The sequence below is a fragment of the Elaeis guineensis genome, chromosome 15 (genome assembly GCF_000442705.2).
Source record: "Elaeis guineensis isolate ETL-2024a chromosome 15, EG11, whole genome shotgun sequence".
Lineage (NCBI taxonomy): Eukaryota > Viridiplantae > Streptophyta > Magnoliopsida > Arecales > Arecaceae > Elaeis > Elaeis guineensis.
The window spans coordinates 61,163,284-61,184,505 of record NC_026007.2 but is presented as its reverse complement, the minus strand read 5'-3'; the positions used below and the strand labels follow the sequence as shown (position 1 = coordinate 61,184,505).

The following is a 21,222-nucleotide window of genomic DNA, read 5'->3' as shown; positions in this document are numbered from 1 at the left end:
GGCCGTGTCACATGGCCGAATCTGATGCTGAGTTTGGGGCGTGACACTTTTAACTTAAGAATCATGGATTGATCAGCTTGCTTGAGGGCATACTAAACTGAAAAAGGTAGCCTTACAGGATATCTATCCATTGGTTAAGAAGTCTCAACAAACTACACTAGTGGGGAACCATGGTTGGATTTGGAAGCTCCAAGTCCCAGCTCGAATTAAAACCTGTTGGTGGAAACTTGCTCAGAATAGAATTCCATGCAAAGCCTTATTGGCTGGCAAAGGGGTTATTCAACCCCACTCTCAATTTTGTGACCTTTGTCAGTTGGTTGTTGGGGACTGGTACCATGTTGTTATACTTTGTTCCTTTGCAGTTGATTGCTGGCAGCAGCTAAGTGACATATATAGATTGAGGGTTTTTTTTTTTAAATATTTTTTTTAAAAAAATTGTTTTTAAATCTATCTCCGAACCCAACTTATTTTCAAAACTATCTCAGTTGTGGTGACTGGATAGTAACGTAGTGAAATTACATGTTGGAGATACGATTTTAAACTTGAAATCATATGTTTAACATATAATTTCAAGCTGAGGTAATATCCCACAATCAAAATAAATTAAAAAATAAAATCACATATGGGAGATGCGATTTCAAGGTGAAATTGCATCTTCAACGTATGATTTTTCCTCTTTTTTTTTCTCCTTCTCCCGTGCATTGCATGGCTGGCCTTCATTTTTTTTTTTTACTTTGCTGAAGGGGCATGGGCGGTCGCCGGTGCTCATATGGAGCGCGAGGGCTCGGATTCGCCGGGGCAAGGGGAGGGAAGGAGAGAGGATGGTGGTGGGGTGGGGCCGCGAAGGGTGTGGAGGTGGGTTGTGTGGGGTGCGGGAGGCGCTGGGGACCAGAGAGAGGAGAGAGGATTGGTGGCACCAGAGCCAGAGTAGGGGAGGGGGTTTGGTGGTCGTATGGAGCTGGATTCGATGCAGACGGCCACGACTTGGGCCTCATGAGGTGGCCATGGATCATCGAGGATGGGTGGTGGGGGGGTGGGCGGTGGGAGGATGGGAAGGAAAGCAAAAAAAAAAAGAAAAAAAATATTTCGAGAGGGGGGAGAAAAAAATATTATTATTTTATTATTAATAATAATTTGAAGCTACAAGAGAAGAAAGAAAAATATTAATTTTAAAATAATAATAAAAATACTATTTGTATAATAATATATTATTTTTAAAAAATTTATTTCAAAAAATTAATAAAAAAATATTATTTTAAAAAATATTATTTTCAAATAATAATAAAAATATTATTTTTAAATGATAATAAAGTAATATTTTTTAAAAAATTAGAAAAAAATAATATTTTAAAAAATAAAAATAAAGGAGGGAGAAGAGATGAAAATAATAATAAAAAATAATTTTTAAAAAATAAAATATTATACAAAAAAGATAACATGTAAGTGGAGGATCTGCGGGCTTTTTAATCTCCCTCGATCGAGGAAGGATGGTGGCGAGTGCACTATGGGCGAGCAAGGGGGTGGGTGGCAGAACCGAGCGAGCGAGGGAGCACTAACAGTTGGTATAAGCACGGACGGAGGATGGATGATGGAGGGGGCGTGGGTAGAGGATGCAAGGGCATGGGTTCATCGGGGTCGGAAGAGGCAAAGGGAGGAAAAAAATATTATTATTTTATTAATAATAATAACTTAAATAATAATAAATTATTATTATTTTATCAATAATAAAATATTTTTATTTTTTGATTAATAATTAAATATTATTATTTGATGAATAATAAAATATTATTTTAGTAAGGATAATAAAATATTACTATTTTATTAATAAAAGAATATTATTTTTAAAATATTATTATTTGATTGATAATAAAATATTATTTTAATAAAAATAATAAAATTATTATTATTATTATGATTAATAATAAAAAATAATATCATTATCATCTCTTTTTTTTTTACTTGTTCCTTTTATATTCTTCTTGGAGTGTCCTCCGCCTTCCTCTAAAAAAATAAAAATATTTAAATATGTAAAAGGGTACGGTGCGGACGGTCGTGGCCTGAGCCCCCCCACAGGGAAGAGAAAGGCAGCCATGGCAGTGGGATGAAATATCATTATTATTGTTAATAAAATAATAATATTTTATTAATATTCAAAAAAAATAATATTTTATTAATATTCAAAAAATAATAATATTTTATTATTAATAAAATAATAATATTTTATTATTATTACTAAAATAATATTATTATTATTATTTTAAAATTAATATTTTTTACTTCTTCTCTTTTGGCTTTAAATTATTATTAATAATAAAATAATAATATTTATTTTCTTTATTTTTTTCCTCCTCCCCAAATATTTTTTTTTTCTTTTTTTCCATCTTCTCTTCCCTTCCTCCCACCGCCACGCCACCCCACCCCACCCCACCGCCCGCTGCCCTCGATGATCTACGGCCGCCTCGTGAGACCCAGGTCCCAATTGTCCGCGCTGCACCTGCCGCAGCCTCACCCCATTGCCATTCGTGCTGCACCCGGCTCCATGCGATCACCAAATCTCTTTCCCTCTCCCGGCTTCAGCACCACCACCCCCTCCCCTTCCCTCTACGACCCTAAGTGTCTCCCGCACCCCATGCGACTGCCCCCTGCACCCTTCGTGGGCCCACCCCGTCGCCGTCCCCTCCCCTTCCCTCTCTCGACCTTGGTGAACCCGAGCCCCCATGGTTCCGTGTGAGCACTGGCAACCACCCGCACCCCTTTGTAGAGCGGAGTGAAAAAAAATGAAAGCTGGCCGTGCAATGCATGGGAGAAGGGCAAAAAAAAATTGGATAGAAAATTACATGTTAAAGATGCGATTTCAGGATGAAATCGCATCTCCAACATACGATTTTATTTTTTAATTTATTTTGGCTATGGAATGCCATCTTAGCTTGAAATCATATGTTGAACATGCCATGAATATGCGATTTGAAGTCCAAAATCTTATATCCAACATGCGATTTTGCCGCATCACTGCCTAGTCACCGTAATTGAGGTAGTTTCGAAAATAAGTTGGGTTCAGAGGTACATTTGAAAATAAATTTAAAAAAAAAATATTTAAAAAAAATCTCTAGAATGCTCGCAATGATAGGCTGTTTCAACAAGCGCAATTAGTGCCAAGACAACTAGCAAGAAAGGCTTTTGTTCTTCATTCTTTCTTGAACTTACAAGTCAACCACCTTTATTACTTCTATCCAGATACTAGGGCAGTGTCAAGCGACAACCTTCCAGTTCTTCCATTATTGAGTCATGGCTGCCCCTTCCCCTAGGAGTTATAAAGGTGAATTGATGCTTCATTGTCTTTGGATAAAGCTACTGCAGGTTTTGTGACGAGGAATCACCTTGGACGGACGTCGAGAGCTGGTGGCAAGCCTTTGTTACCCTGTTTTGTTCCTTTTGCAGAATTGCAGACGGTCTAGTTGGGATTTTGTGTGGCTTTGAAAGAGTTGGAGGCATCTCAGGTGTGGTTGGAAGGCAATTCTGTTATAGTAATTAACTGGATTTCTAAGTCTAAAAGATATGATCAGAGACAATGGCCTATCCTACGGGACATTATTAAGTGGAAATAAATTAATAGAATTTATTAAGTGTCGTATACTCTTAGAGAAGCAAATAAAGCTGCTGAGTATGTGGCCAATTGTGCTCTGATGGGGGACGTGAACTGGGGGCAAGGGTCTATTTTTGACTCTTTCTTTGCAGGGTTACTAGTGGCTGGTAGCAGAGAGGTTGCTTTTCAGAGAGGTGGCTAATGATGTTCAGTGCGCATATTATTTTTTTTGCTATAGAACTTATGGAATATTGTTATGTCTAATTGGGTGCCTATTTTAGTATGGCAATCCTATTTGACAGACACTAGGGTGGTTAAGATGCAGAACTACAAGTATCAAAATAATTTTCACCTAGCAAGAGCTCAGTATGTGAGAGGTGGTAACTTCCTATGTTTTGCTTGGAGCTTAGATATCTTGGATGTTCTTGCTACTTTGTCATACTATGAAGTTTATTCTATTGCATGGTCAGGGCACTGAAGTGATAGTGGGAGGCTATTTACTACCAGGGGAAGGGATCACCGGCACAGGAGCCTTATAGTTGAATAGCTGTATTTTTATCTTACTTTGCCTACTCAGTGAGTGTGCACGCTTGTTCAATATCCAGCTGATGGCTGCCTTTAGCTTTATTTCAATTCAGATAACTGAATGCTTATTTCTGTGGAGCTGTTGGTTAAGTTTTTGATCCCCCACTTGGGCTGGCAAGTGCCATGGAACTATCACAGAGATAGCTCAGTGGCATAAACTATTTGCGTGCTGGTTCTGTCAAGGCTTTTTTCACATATTTTGAATGCTTGGGTAGAGAATTTAATGTTGTCTTTCAGGAGGTTACTATCACTTTGTTTGCTTGGGTTCAATTATGTGTATTAGCTGTATTTGTTTCACTAGGATAACCTGATTTTGTTGTTGTAAAGATACCCTATGTGGTTGTTTACCTCTTTCTGAGGTTAGTTGTACTCTTTGATTATTGCCCTCATGGCTCCCTACTTTACCAAATAATAAATAAATAAATAGGGTCGGTCATTGTAAGACAATGAATGCATTGTTGTTGACCGTTCGGTGGTACCGCCATGATTGATGAACTCTGATGGCTCTTGATGGCACCAAGCATCCGTATCTTGGGAAATTATTGCCTAGTGAAAGAGATTTTGATATTAATGATGGTTTTTTTAGGTTAAAATATTAATGATGGTCTTTTTTTGGTTAAAAAAATATCAATGGTGGTCTTTCTTTTGGTTGAAATATTAATGGTGGTCTTCATAATTAGTGACTGTAACATGCGGGAACATACAGTTGATTCATGGACATAGACGTCATGGGAAATATACTGCAAATGGTCAGGTCGCCATTTTGTGACATGATCAAACGGCCCTTTGATAGTAACGCTTCCTAATCAAAGTTTAGATCAGCGGAATCAGAGCGGATCAAGAGGCTAATGTTACTGATTGGAGAGGCTAATGAAACAAAAGGCAAAATAATACAGCAAGGAATCACAATATGCTGCAAGTTAGATCAGAAACAAATCTAATGCCAATTTATGTAGGTCGTAAATGAGTAGGCTAGGAAGAGGAAACCTTCGAGGCAACTTCTTTCCCCGTTCTTCTATAAATTTTAAGGAGCAAGGATATCGGTACGTGAAATCAAACCTTTGGCCGAAATCTGTGAAAGCCCGGCAATTGTCATTAGATTTGGGTTGTATCTTTTGCACGAAGAGTAATTCTTTATACACTGTATATAGTGTAAAAAAAATACACCACTTCATCTGATTGGGCTGCGTAGCCATCGCTTTCTAATGTGCATTCAATGCCTGCAGCTTCATTTTTTCGTTTGAAATTTTAAATGATGAAAATATTCTTTTTTTTCTGAAAAAATTAGACATCCTGTAGCTATATTATGACATCTTGCGATCAAATATTGACTTCCTATTCATAATTTGGTCAAAAGATGCATAAGGGAGGGATATTTTTATCATTAAAAAATTTCATAAATTTTCAATCACGAAAATATTTTTCTCTCTTTATGATTTTTGAAAAAAAATTATGACTTCTTGTATACAGAAAGTCATAATTTGACCGCAGGATGTTATAATTATATGATTACAGGATGTCATAATTTTTTCGAAATAGGAGGGATATTTTTGTCATTCAAAATTTTAAACGAAAAAGTAGAACTGCAGGTATTAAATATGCTATTAAATATGCATTGAAAAATAATGACTATGTGCTCTAAGATAATTAGATGGTGTGCTCTACATTATTTTTATTGCATCGCATGCAGTGCATCAAGACTTTCTCTTACATGAAATAAGGATCGATCTTTTGCAGCGTGAAATATTGAAACAGGCGTTGCACTTTGAAACTTGTGCAAAGCACGATCAAATGGCTCACGATAGGAGGAAAGATACAACATGCACCCAGTTTCATGAAGGTCCTTCCATCTATCATCCCTATGGTGAATAACATCGTATCCTACGACCTGTTTCCCAATGCATTTTAATTTACAACTTTCCTCCATGTTAGCCTTTTCTACCTCTTTGTTGATAATTAAACCGAAGGCCTGACTGCTCTTTTTAATCAAACCTCAAGGCATTAATTGTAATCTATTCATCAAACTACTACTGTCTCCATGAGAACCCTACTTACCTGTCATGGAAAGACGACGAAGTACAATAACATGTCGTTTTAGTGCTCGTTGCTCATGATGTTTGGCAGTATATATGGAAAGTACATCTCCAACAAAATTTTTCATCACTAAAACAGAAAATAATATGACATATTTCAGGCACAAATATTTTATGTGAATTACATTAGCAAGCTAAAAACATAAGCACCAAAGTGAAGATTAGTGTTAGCAAAATTTACAAGCTAAAATGTGGAATCCTGCCACTAATCCTTCTATGCATAATCTCATCACTTTAATATTAAGAGGATTAGGTTTTCCCTATCTATTGTTTCTTATTTCCAATTTTCAACTTGTAATAAACTTCAATCAAAAAAAAAAAAAAAAAACTTACAATCAGCCTGCCATAAACGATAAAGCTAATACTTGGTAAAAAGACAACCTTGAAGTACATATATCAGCCATGTTCGTATTTCTTTCCACCTTTCCCTATAGTTGGAGGTCTTTGGCATAATTCATCAAGGTTATCGAGCAATACTTCACATCACTTTCCCTGCGATCCACTCTATCAGTAATTATTGCTGCAAGAACTTGAAGAGCACCACAATGACATTGCAGGAAAAACGGCCTTTTCTGGTGCTTTTTAAGTTCTACAACGATGCTTATAAGTGTTACAAAACTACTCCCCGATGCTTCCTAAAATATTGACATAGCGTCGGCAATGCAAACATGGAAAAAAAAAAATTTATGATGCTTTTGATTCACATCATAATTAAGTTAACAATGCTTGTTAGCATCACTAAACAACAACACTTTTTAAAAGTGCCAGGAGTCCATTTTTGTACTAGCCTACTATCGAGACTCTAAGATGCTCATAAGCATCATTAGATGATGATGCTTATTAGGATTGCTATATAACAAGGCTTATAAGCATGGCTAGCTGAGGACTCTTGTAGGCATTGCTAGCTACTTTAATGATATTTATGAACATTGTTAATTTCATTTTTGATGATACTTTAAAACATTACTAAGCCGTATATATTTTATCTAAAAAAAAGTAATAAAATCTATACATATATAGAAAACTCCATAATTCATATTCCATACTCCATACACATCACATGCTCCATACTCCATATATACAAATCATAATTCCATAAATAAAGGAACAAAACTCGTGTAAACACTTGTATCATCTATAAAAATGACAAATATTTATATTGTCAAATATGATTGAATGTTCATTACAACTTAAAGAGCTAGAAAGACAAAAATATAAATTAGATATAAACTCCAAAAGAAAGTCAAGCTATAAGGGTTGTCGGTGGTCGATGTTATTATTATCATCATCTCTACAATTGCTGAAAATATCGGGAATCAATAAAAAAAGATAGAAATTTTGGAAGTTAAGTATATGAAAATCATAGTGTCTTATAAATCATTAATCATATTCAATGATATATATGATACCTAGGTAAAATATATAAATAAATATAATTATGGACCTAAGGTAGAATAAATCTTTGCGATAATAATTTAATCTGGTCAAGATGAGCCCTCAAATATTATATCTCTATTTGATGGCTCCACCTTATGTCCTCATCTCTACCTTTAGTCTATGAATGTTCGTAGTGCTACCACTCTGTCTAGCATCCCAGGTATATAATTACAAACAACTAAAAGTAACTCCAATTCTATAATCCTTCACTCGACCATTTTACTTCGATCTTATAGTTTGATAGACATTTGGGCTTCAACGCAACTGATCTCCATAAATGATTTATGACTCGTCAACATGATCTGCAATAAGGGATATAGCCCTATCCAATATTTAAGAAAAATGTTACATATTAATGATAGAAAAAACAAAATTATAAATCATTGCACAAATCTATTATCAATATATACAACCATATCTCTAAACTCCTCTCAAACAAAGTGGCCATTATGGATGGTAAGAGTCATCCGTGGCTCTCTTTCTTGGTTTTCTATCTGCAAAAAATAGTATATATTACATGATATATGATATATGATACAAGATATATAGTTCATAATATGATGACAAAACATAAAATATAACACATAATACATGATATATTATTCAATATGAAGACTAAAGTTTCAATTTGAAGTATAGAAGTCCAACTATGATTCATAAATATTATAATACATGATCCATGATGCATGATACACAATATACAATACATAATATATGATATATGATACATAATTTTGTTGAGAAGCATAAGAGTTTCAATATACAACAAATAAACTTGTTAGAAATTAGTAATATACCAAAGAGTTTCAAATAAATATACAAATTCGTCTATGTGCCCCACATAACTCTTGAAACCTGATGAGTAAGGAACCAACTGAGATACACTTCCAGCTCTGCCAATATCAAAATATGTCTATCACATAAAGTAAACAATGTGATATTATATATATAATTTACATTAATAATGCATGAAATAGAAACTATTACAAATATACACAATCTATCCTCTCTCATAAAACCAATAATGTACAAGTTCCCTCCACTGATAAGGGTATATATTGGAAGGATAGTTATGAACATCCTTCTCCTTTGTTGTACGTTTCCTCTTGTAGTCTCTCTTCATCTCCCTCAATTTTTCTATTCGTGGTTGAGGGACTTTATCCATCCATTTTTCAATATCATTTCAAGAGATTGAGCTGAGCCTCTACTCTGTGAATTTTTCTTTTGAAGTTGCCATAAGTTTTTCAAGTAAAACTTTGTTCAAAGAAAATAATACCTGCGGTGTTCTATGTAATTATTAAAAACATCATGACTAATTGCTTAGTTAACTTTTGCATACTTAATTTTGCCCGATTTTTTCTCTTTCCAAACCTACGTTCCCAAACATTTATATTGTTAATTCTTTTTTTGTTTTTAAAATATGCATTTGCATATGTGCTGATATCAGTAGAATATAAAGAGAAACAACTATATTCCCACCCCAAAAATTGACCTGAATCAGCATTGCACCTAAATTAACTTTTTTTAAAAAAAAATCGGCATTGCACAATGGTCAACTCGGATCTGGTTCTCATGTGACCTAAACCCTGCCCAAGTTGATTTTAGCTCTAAACTTAATTTATACTCAAATTTAACCCGAAATGACAACCAGCAAGTCTTAGGAGTAGGGCTAAAATCGGATCAGATACAGATTGGATACTAGCATATCCATATTCATATTTATTTTATTTGACGAATATAAATACGGATATGGATATTATTTGAATATAAAAATTTTTATCTATATTTATTTTAAATAGATATAGATACAATTCGGATACTGAAAGTATAGATATAATTACGGATATAATTATGGATATAACTTAGATAATTAAACCTTGTGATTACAGAATCAAAGATATTACTAAATAGAAATCAAGTTAATAACATATTTATATGGTTGTATATTTTTTTTAAAATTAATAGGTATTATATAAAATTATATAAGATTATATGTAGATTCGGATACAGATAGGATAGTTGTTTATCCATATCTATGTTTATTTTTCTTTGATAAATACGGATACGGATATGGATATTAATCGGATCCTCCAATTTCGATCCATATCTAGATCGATTTGGATACAAAAATGGATTCAAACGGATAATATCTATACCACTTTCACTCCTATTTAGAAGGCTTTTAGTATTGAATGCAAGAGAATAGAGTTTTTTTTTGAGAATTTTGTTAAATATAATTATATCCAATTAAGTCTGATCTAGTTTCATGACATTCGGATCCATTCCACCGGTCGAAATTTCAGGGCAACAATGGCACTAGGCTGGGATCTGAAGCAGGTCTCTTGGAACCAATTGGCACCCCTTGCCACAATCCAGCCTCTATATTCATTACTTTCACGTACCCTAAAACTTGTCATAATATTAATCGATGCATTATAACCAAGTATGCTACCGCCAAAACCTTGCACTCTCTCACCTTATCCACACTCCCAACCCGGAACCAGGCCCAACCAAAACACATGCCTAGCCCATATTACAATGATCAATTGTTCTCTTTTCTTCTTTTGGTTTTTTTTGAAAAGTTCCCTAAATTCTACGAGCCTCACACGAATGAATGGGTATCAGAAAGGCGTAAGCGTCAATGAGAGAGAAAATAGCGAAGCAGCGCTATCCAAAAGATCTCAACGATAAGCCTCTCCCTCCTCTGAGACCAGCTGAAAGGCCATTTCAAGCTCCTCCGACTTGGATTTCATCACCATCTCCCAACCCACCTGCTCTCTTCATCCATGGTCATATGCTTCCACTCCTGTGACTCGGTGGCCTTCCCAACCTCTTCTTTGCAGCATGAGAGGAGCCTCTCGAGGAGGAGGAGGTGGCGGTGGCTCACCTCAGCCCCACACCTTCCCTCAGGCAGGCAACCAACGAGGGGGTTTCAGATAAAAAACTCGAATGGCCACCCTCTGAATGCTGCTTCCTTGCAGGATGGTGAGCCTCCTTCACCTTTAAAACTATCGCATCTATTTGTTCTTAAAACATTGCTCTTGTAAAGGTGTGCTTCTTTGTTATGTTTGTTCGGATCCTCCACTTTGTTTTGATGCTTTTCTTTGCATTATTGAGAGGTGAGTTGTGTTTAATGAGATTTAAGGACTTGTAAGATGCCAATTAAATAGTATCGAGAAGTACACAATTGCAAGATTATAAGCATAAAGAAGTAAAAGATGTGCATTTTGTCATGTAATTAGGTTACCGAGACATCATGAAACAATACAAAAGATTATGGAACAAGACCATGAGAATGCTGGTCTGTGACTGTTGTGGAATGCTTGATCAGGTAATTGGTGAAAAAATTCAACAGGAATTGAAAAATTTGCACGTGATTTTTACCAGTTGGAAGCTTCAAATGTTTAGATGAAAATGGGGGAGTGGTGGGACAGGTTTTTCGTTGAGACAACACATCGGATGGGTGAGTGATTTTGATGAAAATTATGCATTAATGAGTAATGATAGATGTACATGCGATTGATGGACAGAATAAGATCATTTCCTTAAGCACTCCATTTAGATGCTATAACTGCTAATTTTTAGAAGGATGTGCCTTGGGAGATGATATCGTGTTGATTGATGAAAATAATGAGAGGTTGAAAGGTTGGGGAGCAAATGAAAGGCAACATAACGGCATGCATGTAAAAACTGAGGCAGAATAAAACACTTTAAGTGGATGGATGTACATTGGAAACATTGGACGAGTTAATGATGTACTTTGAAATGTTAGGCAAGACATTTTGCAGAAGGATGAAATATAAGGGAGAAAGTTTCTTCTAGGATCAAAGCAGGGCGGATGAAATGCACCTTTAGAGTGTTCTGCAGTTGCAAATGCTATTAATACAAGAAAATTCTATAACATAGTTATAAGCCAGTTCTGGCACATATGTCAATTTTATGACAGTAATAAGGTTTCATGTGCATGAAAACAGAAATATGAGGATGCTCGAGTGCGAGTGTAGTAAAGCTAGATATATAGACATCCAGTAACTGTACTTGAAGAAGATTAGGCATGGCCCTTATAGAGGATATCAAAATAAGGTGATTGAATTTACTCAGGAAAGGGGAAAAAAGGTGAGGGAACTTCTTTCAGTCAGACTTGTTACATAGGTTGGAGATGGTCTGAATGAGGAGGTGGTCTTGAACACAAGTTAAATGTTCAGGAAAGACTAGGATGAGGCCAGAGAAGAGTAGTGTGGAAGTTCTAGAAAGTGATTTTATGAAAATTTTAATTTCAGAAGAGTGGATCTTCTGTAGTAACTAATTGCAGAGTATGACTAATGAGCCCAAACCTAAAATTGCTTGAAGGCTTCCTGTTCATATTCATTTCTTGAGTTGTTCAGGTCCAAATGTTTTTCCCTGACATTTTTTCTTTTTCTTTTTTGTGCCTTTTTCTTGTTAATACATAAATCATAATGTTAATGCATTTCAAAAATATCTTTATGTCCTGTTTATTTGGTGGTAATCTGAAAAATGATACCTGGATCAGGTCTGGCTGAAAATTTATCAGCAGAAGAATCAGTTGAGAAACGATCTAAAGATGGCTCCAAACAAAATGGGAGTACGGTCAGTATTACCGTTGTCGGAGCTTCTGGAGACCTCGCCAAGAAAAAAATCTTCCCAGCACTTTTTGCTCTCTTTTATGAAGATTGTCTTCCCAAGGTCATTCTTTTGTGCTGAATTGTTTTGTTTTATTTCTGAAGTCACCATACTGAGACTTGACTCCAATTGATAATAATTTCTGACTTCATTTTGGCTTTGATTGTATTGCTGTTTGCCCTTTTTTTTCCTTTTTATGCAGCATTTTACAGTTTTTGGTTATGCTCGAAGCAAATTAACTGATGAAGAGCTCAGAAACATGATTAGCAAAACTCTGACCTGCAGAATTGATAAGAGGTACACCTTTTGAAACCAATAATTTACTTCCTATACATGAATTTTTAATTCCTTGAAGTTTTTAGACCAAACTAAATTGATTTTTCATTGGCATTATAGCTTCCTTTATATGTTTAATGTTGTTACATGAAGTAAAATTTATCTTTTCTTTCCCATTTTATCTTTTGTTCTTTCATTATTTCTACACATCTTTGCCTATGTAATGAATGTTGCTTTTTGACAAAAAAATGAGCAAATGGTAGATATCTCCCACCAGTCACTTCATTGAAAAATGCAACTGGTACAAGAAAGAGCCAGTTGGGAAACACCCAGTGGCTTGAGAGAAGAGGGAAAGAAATAGAATGGGAAACAGCCCTTATTTTTTAATTCTCTTTAACTTGGATCCCTAGATAAGAAACTGTACTGTTTGGCAAACTGGAATCCGGCACACAAGGTCGCTAGAACCTTTGCCAACTATCTGAATTCTAAACCACACGGCTGAACCTATTCATTACCTACTTACTAGAGTGTGGCATGTGCTCTGAGAAATATGGAGCACGGAACTTCACTGATGCTCTGCTCTGGAAATGTTTGGATTAGAGTAGAATAGATACGAAGTAACGTATGTACTGATCATTTTACAGGGAAAACTGCAATGACAAGATGGAACAGTTTTTGCAGAGATGCTTCTACCAATCAGGACAATATGGCTCAGAGGAAAATTTTGTAGAATTAGACCAAAAGCTTAGAGAAAAGGAGGTACTTTTGTTTCCCGAGAATTCTGAATTTAATAATAAGCTCTGTGGAGATGGCTGTTGTGTTTTATTGATACCTGTTTATCCAATATGAAAATCACGTTTAATTTTTAGCCTTGCATTACACAGTATATCAGTGTGTGTCCTAGACGGATGATGTCTGACTGGGAACTAATCACAAATGATGTAAAAGATTAAAGGATAATACCTTCACCAATAATACCAATCTCATGTTGATGGAATAAGATGACTTCAAAGTTAAAGGGAAGAGGTAGTGGGTGTTGTGGCGATCGGCTGGAAGCAACAGTTAGCCTGGGCAATATCCTCTAAATTACAAAACAAAAGGGGAAAAATGCTGATCTATGGAGTTGAAACTTAACGGTGGTATATATCGCAAAAGTTTCCCGGCACGTGCATTTTCATAGCCCAAAAGCCGTAAAACTGAACATGATATTTAGTTTGTCTTAAAAAGACAAAACTAATTCAACCCTAACCATGGTGACACTAGATCGTATCTTTGTCCTGGTGATGGATCATTTTAATTTGGAGTCATGCTATCCATATCTTCCCATATGGTTGAATGTATCAACATAACAGCTTATAATCTACTTCACTTAAACTGGCAGCTTTTTACCTTGTAATATCCATAATTGATCAACTTGTGATTTCCAAACTTTGGTAAATTGTTCATCCATCAAGGTTAAGAAAGGCAATGCAACCATCATCCTTCAAAGACGGAGATAGCCGAGCTCCCTTTTATGATAGAAATGCATCTAAAACAGATATCTTGCCTTTTTCTATTTGACCTGTCTTTTGCTAAGGAGAACACATCTCAAAATCTAATGATTCACGCAGGCGTATCATATACTGAGAACATGTATGCAAATAGTAAAACTGCTCAGAAAAGATGTTTCCATTTGATGGTTTGGTTGCTTTAGCTAAGCACTTTCAGTTCACTACTTTGGTCCATGGAATGATGAAATGACAAATTTTGCAGGCCTTTAGCACGTGAGATTGTGACATGTCCTTAGGTCTTTATGCAATACCTTTATCCTGTGTATATTGAATTTAAGATGGTGTGATAATATACTTCATGCATTTATTGCAGTTCACAGACACTTTTTCCCCTCTTCATCTCTTGCATTTAACTTTACCTAGGGTAGCTTTGACATGGTTGGCCCATAACTTGGTCTTGATGAAATTCTCATTTACCTTTTTGTCAACCTTCTTTTTATAATATATGAATTTTATGCCGGTCCTGCTTTCTTGAGTACCTCCGCACCATTGCAGCAATATGCGCCTCTTAATTCTGATGCAAAACTTTCAGGCAGGGAAATTGCCGAATAGGTTATTTTATCTATCAATTCCTCCAAATATATTTGTCGATGCGGTGAGATGTGCTAGCCATCATGCTTCTTCTCCAACTGGTTGGACCAGAGTCATTGTTGAAAAGCCATTTGGTCGTGACTCTGAGTCCTCTGCAGAGCTCACAAGATTTCTAAAGCAGTATCTAACTGAGGACCAAATTTTCAGGTATATCATTTTGAGCAAAAAATTCTGGTATATCGTGCAATACAAGCTTCCCCTTCAATTTCTTATTGCATTAAGAGTTCAATTTTGAATACATCCAGTTATGGTACTATTATTTTTTTTGATTTAGCTTGTAAACTGTCATGGAATTGTATGAATTTTTTGTATTTGTAGATTTTTGTTTCAGATATGCCAGCTTTTACTATTTCTTGTAGGATCGACCATTATTTAGGAAAAGAGCTTGTTGAAAACCTTTCAGTGCTTCGTTTCTCCAATCTTGTTTTTGAGCCGCTGTGGTCACGGAAATACATTAGGAATGTACAACTGATATTTTCTGAAGATTTTGGAACAGAAGGCAGAGGCGGGTTTGTCATATGTTTCTGTCAATTTGAGATAACATACCTCATTTATAGGAAGACCGACCATACCCTTCTCAATCTGCAGTTACTTTGATAACTATGGAATCATCCGGGACATAATGCAGAATCATCTTCTCCAAATATTAGCTTTATTTGCAATGGAGACTCCTGTCAGTTTGGATGCTGAAGATATTCGAAATGAAAAGGTGCCAAGAAACTAACTGTTAGTCAGCATCCAATATAATTTCTCTAAAATCTTGAGCAAATATAATTCCTCTACAATTATTTGGTTTTTGTTCAGGTAAAAGTTCTACGGTCAATGAGGACATTGAAACTTGATGATGTTGTCGTAGGACAGTATAAGGGCCATACGAAGGGTGGAAAATCTTACCCTGCATACACCGATGATCCGACAGTGCCAAAATGTAGTCTTACTCCAACATTTGCTGCTGCAGCTCTCTTTATTGATAATGCAAGATGGGATGATGTGCCTTTTTTAATGAAAGCTGGAAAAGCCTTGCACACAAGGAGGTTAGGATTTTTTTTTTTCATTTTTTATTTTCTTCAGGTTAAGTAATAACTTGGATCATCACTGAGTGGAAGATTCAACTTGGTTGAATACTCAGAGCAGAGATTAGAGTCCAGTTCAGGCATGTTCCTGGGAATCTATACAAGCGCAACTTTGGAACTGATTTAGATAAAGCAACTAATGAGCTTGTGATCCGTGTACAACCTGATGAAGCCATATATCTGAAGATAAATAATAAGATTCCAGGGCTCAGCATGAGATTGGATAGAAGTAATCTGAATCTACTTTATTCAGCAAGGTAAGAACTGACTGTAGATTCTTTGGAAATTCTTGTATCAATTTCATCATCAATCATGACTTTGTATGGCAACTATTTTCTTGATTTTAGTTTAGCTAGTGAGTATAGCCATTTGCAACATAAGTTAGACGTTTAGGAAAACAGAAACAGAGATATTATAAGCAAAGTTACATATATGTATGCATAATTAGGATGTGCTGATAAGTATCTTGTCACATATATTCTGTAACTTTTATCTATTGTTAGATTAATTTTCGGATATCATACGGTTTTCATCAGGACTGTACATTATTGAGTACCTCTAGTAGTCTGTTGCATAATAATAAATATTTAGACCAAAACTGAGGACCATAAAAGATAATCAGCTAAGTAGATTGAAACTAGCAACAGTAAGTTTGGCAAAATCAGATGAATCATGAAACATACCAAGTTACACTTTGCTTTACAGTATTGTATTATCGCTATTTGTTGTTCATCAGCTCATATGCAAGATATCACAATTTTCTCTCCATAGCTGGAGATATAGTTTTCAGCTTAAACAAGATGCTAGAGTTCTCATCCTTGGGTACCAAAATATCAACATATTATGCTGATGTGTTGGCTTAACACACCTCTTTGATTATTTTGGTTTGTAATTTCAGTGTCCATTTTGAAAAATATTTCTATGATAGCTTAAAGTCATATTAAAAAGTTTTTACAATTGTAAAAATACAGATGTCATCTTGTTGCTTGAGGAGAGAAATATTCTATAGACATGCATTTGCAGCATGTGACTACTCTGTGAATGAGGAAACTATATTCTATAGATATGCATTTGTAGCATGTGACTACTTTGTGAATGAGGACTATGTTGCTTCCTGATACCCCATCCCTTTTGAGATGGTGCCATACAACTTCTATGACGTTTTAGGATATGATGACATCATATCAAACATATTGCATTCATTGTTGTTGTCATGGATAGCCTTTTTGATCAGCAGCATAACCCTACTTCATTTAGGTTGATTAGGAGTTACAAACAAGGACAATTTGCTTGCCAATACCCTTAAGTAAAAACTTGACCAGGATCTACTTGATAATTCCTCCAATTATCTTTAGGGGATCCCTAAGATTGATTTATCTAGCATGACATGTTATGTAGGTATCCTAGGGAGATACCAGATGCATATGAGAGGCTGCTCTTAGATGCAATTGAAGGAGAGCGCCGACTTTTCATCAGAAGCGATGAGCTTGATGCAGCATGGGCTCTCTTCACACCAGTACTCAAGGAATTGGAATACAAAAAGATTGCGCCAGAGCTTTATCCATATGGTAGCAGAGGACCAGTTGGGGCACATTATCTTGCAGCAAAGTACAATGTGAGATGGGGAGATCTTAGCAGTGAGAGCTCGTAGAAGTGTCAATTTTTTATTCAAGCTTGTGCTTAGGTGAGTGCTTTTATGTCAAAATATATGTTTTTTCATGCATTTCTTTTACAAGCTAATTTGTTGCAAATATTTGTTTGTATCTCATTTCATATTTTTTAAGCTCCTGCATTATTCCTCTTAATAGGCTGTTGGACTTGTAATCTAGTATATCACACTGTGTGCAGAGGATCATAAAGTTATGAGACAGGCATCTGAATAAGAAAATGTCTCCTAACTACTACTTTTTTTGGTGGTTATATAATGTGTGCTCTTGAATGGTATCAAGCAATTGACTGTAACAAAAGGACAAGAAATGCTATATCATCTCCTGTTTCTTTTGCCATCAACTGATTATTTTTGGCTTATGCTACTTTAAATGCGCTTAGAAAATGCTATGCTTGAATTTCATTAATATGAACTTCACCATTTCATCTTTTGGTATGAACTACAAGATTTGAGAGAAAACTGTTAAGCTATTTATTTATTTATTTTTTTTGGGCTTGTAGACCAGTCATTCACTCCAAAAGTTGAATTTGTTGTTGAAGTCACATAATCTATCCAATGAAATATGAGGTGCCACAGCTTACCCATAAAATGGGATCCATGATCCTAAATTGTTTTCTGGATACCTAGATCATGTTCTTTGTGGTCCATCCATTTTCAATGTCCTGGACCTCTAGCATGGTTGGAGCTTTTGTTCAGCCGATGCACTCCAGTAGCCCAGTGCCTTATTGATCTGTTTGCATTTGCAACTTCCAAGAAGAAAGTGAAGTACTACAAACATACAATAGCAATTTTACACACATGGAGGGGGGAGAGAGAGAGAGGTGAAAACAAGTGTAGTAACAGTAAACAATAGCTCCAATTTTGAAGCAAAAGTTGCATTTTGAAGGATGAATTATATGATTTGAGCTTCATGGAAGAGTTATTTTGTGAAGATCCGTACAGGCATGTGTTCAGTCATGCATCGGCCATACACCAAGTAGATCTTAGACATTTATGTAGGATCAAAAAATCTAAATAATATCTTCCAGCTAGCTTTTTAGAATAAGATCCTAAGTTGTGACAAATGATATCAAAATGGATCTAGTTTATGGCCATGTAGACGACGGAACATTATAGCACATGTTTGTTTGGATTGATCATAGATTGATCATAATGTTTGTGATTAGATTTGTAGTACTTATGATTACACTTTAATGAATTTGGATCCTTAGTCTGATAGACACTGAGTACATCTTGGTAAAAGGATCAAGAAAACTAAATAATACCTTCTAGCTAAGTCTTTTTAGGTAAGATCGTGACATTTTTTGAAACAAAGACTAAAACCCCATATACTAAGGGGACAGAAACACAGATTTCCTTTATAAGGTGGCATTTGGTGAGAGCAACACAACCGTCTTGCTTCTCTTTATGATAGTGGGCTGGACCTTTACTCACATTCTGATATGGTTGCACTTTTGCATCATCTTCATTCCAAGCTTTTTGATAACTTTGTGAAGAGCCCAATTTTTTTTAATCGGAACTTGTTGTATAGAGGCAGGGAGGTTGATCTAGCTTGTCTCATGAAGCCTTTCAGTCTTGAAGAAATTAAAGAGGCAATCTTTGGACCAAGAAGTTTCAAATTGGCAAGCCTGGACAGTTTTAACATTACTTTCTTTAGAGGTTCCGGGAATAGTTAAAATTGGATCTTCATACTCTATTTGATGAATTCCACAAGGATTCTCTAGATGTCGGTGATCGAACTGCACTTATACAACTTCAATCCCAAAGAAGAATGGTCAATTGTCACCTAGGGACTTTCATTGATCTGTTTGCTAAATAGGATTGTAGCAAGGATTTGTTTGGTTGATGAGAAAAGGAGGGGGGAGAGTGTGATCAATGGAAAAATGAATGAACTCCTCTTATTTGTTGGAGTTTTCAAAAGAACAAGATTGAAAAATGACATTCTCATAGAAATAAAGTTTCCATATTTTATGGGAAAGAAAAATACCATGCGGGACATGGGTTTTCGCCTTTTCCATAGAAAGAACCTTGACATCATTTTTTCCCAAAAGTGTCTTTAAAATCATGAATTGCATGTGGTAATATCTTTTCTTTATTAAAGATATAATAAATATTTGACATAGCTTTTCAGAAAAATAGATGCTCAACTAAATATAAGATACTCTATAATGTATAACTTTTTTATGATCAACCAAATATATCAAAATATTTTTTTATACATCTTATTCTTAAAAATCAACTTTCCGGGAAAACATTCTAGTGGGAAAATTTTTTTGAGCCCCAAAGGTCTTGGGTTCAAGATCACTCAAATTTTTGCCTTCATTGGCTGAAGATGGACTTATGGTGTTTGTTTAGTTCATTTTGGAGAACTTCTTAAGCATTCTTGAAGTTGTTGTGTTCTGCAATAGAACCAGTATCAAAGGAGTACTTTGAAAACTAAATTTTGAACATACAAAATTGGATTTCTCATGGAAGCCAGGGGGTCCCACAGCTTGGATCAATTGGATCCAATTGCTATTCGCCTTTGATTGCAGCAAATTGTAAATGAGGCAGCAAGGTGACCAACTATCACCTTGATTATTCAATCTTAGCTGCTTATTTGTTGATACAAGTCCTGAAGCAAGGTCAAAGCAATGGTCTACTAAACGTATGAGGCTTGGTGAGCCAGTGGGCAACATTAGGAGTTTACAATTCATTGATGACACCCTCTTCTTCTCAAGGTGCAAAAGATCAGGTTTATTGGCCATGAAGGTTATTCTTATTGGACTTGAAAGTGCAGTTGGCTTAAGAATCCACTTGCACAAGGGTTTTCTGGTTTGCATTAATATGATAGAGAGAACATATTACAGCAGCCGAGAGTCTAAACTGTAACGTTGGAAGCTTTCCTTTTCGCTATCTTGGGTTGCCTCTCAGTTACAAGAATTTGCAGAGAAGAGATTGGCTGGCCTGCTTGGAGAAAATCAAGAGAAGATTAGCTACATCCAAAGGTAGATTTCTATTCGATGGGGATAGATTAACTCTTCTAGATGCAGTCTTAATGGTGTTGCCAAGTTATTACATGTTCATCCTTAAATTGCCAAGTTGGTTTACGAGAAGCATTGATGGTTGAAGACGAGCATTTCTCCAGAAATGGAGGGATACAATGTGTTTTCATTGCTTGGTAAACTGGGACGTGGTATGCTAACAATAATATGAAGGTGGATTAGGGTTAACAGCTTTCGTTCCTTTAAAACGTGGGGAAGAGTGGTAATTTGTTGATAACCATCCCAAAACCGTTCCCCACTTCTTCCTCTTCCTTTTTTTTTTTTTTTGTGAAGAAAAAGAGAGAAGGCCGGATTGGGTTGGGCCATCATGGGCGCCCAATGTGGGCCCAAGAAGCCCAACACTATTGCAAGGGGTTGGAGGCACTTGGCACAACAAAATACTCTCTGGAAAAAAATGGGTACACGCTGCCCACCATTCGAGCAATGGAATGTTCCCAAGTTGTCTGTCGTGGTGGCGCGTACGGTGAGCCGCAGGCCACGCGTAGCATTCCCCGGCGGTCCGCTTCTGCGACACGTGCAAAGCTACGAGAGCCCTCCCCCGCTTCCTCCACGGATAACGTTTCGGGGTGGGCATTTCCCCGGAGCCCGTTAACGTCTGACTCCGGAGACCTTCACGAGGGACGGTTAGTTGACGCTGCTCGTACCTCGTGAGCAAAGAAGAGCCTCGACCGGCTATTATT

At 36.0% G+C, this 21,222-nt stretch overlaps 1 protein-coding gene across 6 annotated transcripts; it reads left to right on the top strand.

The window, feature by feature from the left end:
* Positions 1 to 10,331: 10,331 nt before the first annotated feature.
* Positions 10,332 to 20,710, top strand: LOC105058128 (glucose-6-phosphate 1-dehydrogenase, chloroplastic). Of its 6 annotated transcripts, none has more exons than XM_073249296.1 (11): positions 10,333 to 10,683; positions 12,230 to 12,402; positions 12,542 to 12,636; positions 13,260 to 13,374; positions 14,698 to 14,903; positions 15,116 to 15,265; positions 15,345 to 15,465; positions 15,561 to 15,790; positions 15,886 to 16,086; positions 17,228 to 17,513; positions 19,978 to 20,710. In XM_073249296.1, the coding sequence occupies exons 1-10, from the start codon at positions 10,485 to 10,487 to the stop codon at positions 17,478 to 17,480; spliced, it is 1,743 nt and encodes a 580-aa protein (XP_073105397.1). In that variant the 5' UTR covers positions 10,333 to 10,484; the 3' UTR covers positions 17,481 to 17,513; positions 19,978 to 20,710. The 6 variants fall into 6 exon arrangements, with proteins under 6 accessions (XP_019710623.1, XP_073105397.1, XP_073105396.1 ...); XM_073249295.1 differs by having other exon boundaries at positions 19,974 to 20,710; XM_010940937.4 differs by lacking the exon at positions 19,978 to 20,710 and adding an exon at positions 19,030 to 19,548.
* Positions 20,711 to 21,222: the final 512 nt, after the last annotated feature.

Excerpts from the sequence above, each read along its gene's own strand:
- LOC105058128 (XM_073249296.1), top strand. The coding sequence starts at position 10,485 with ATGGTCATATGCTTCCACTCCTGTGACTCGGTGGCCTTCCCAACCTCT. Across the intron at positions 13,375-14,697 it reads AAAAGCTTAGAGAAAAGGAG|GCAGGGAAATTGCCGAATAG; the intron begins GTACTTTTGTTT and ends CAAAACTTTCAG. Across the intron at positions 16,087-17,227 it reads AATCTACTTTATTCAGCAAG|GTATCCTAGGGAGATACCAG; the intron begins GTAAGAACTGAC and ends CATGTTATGTAG.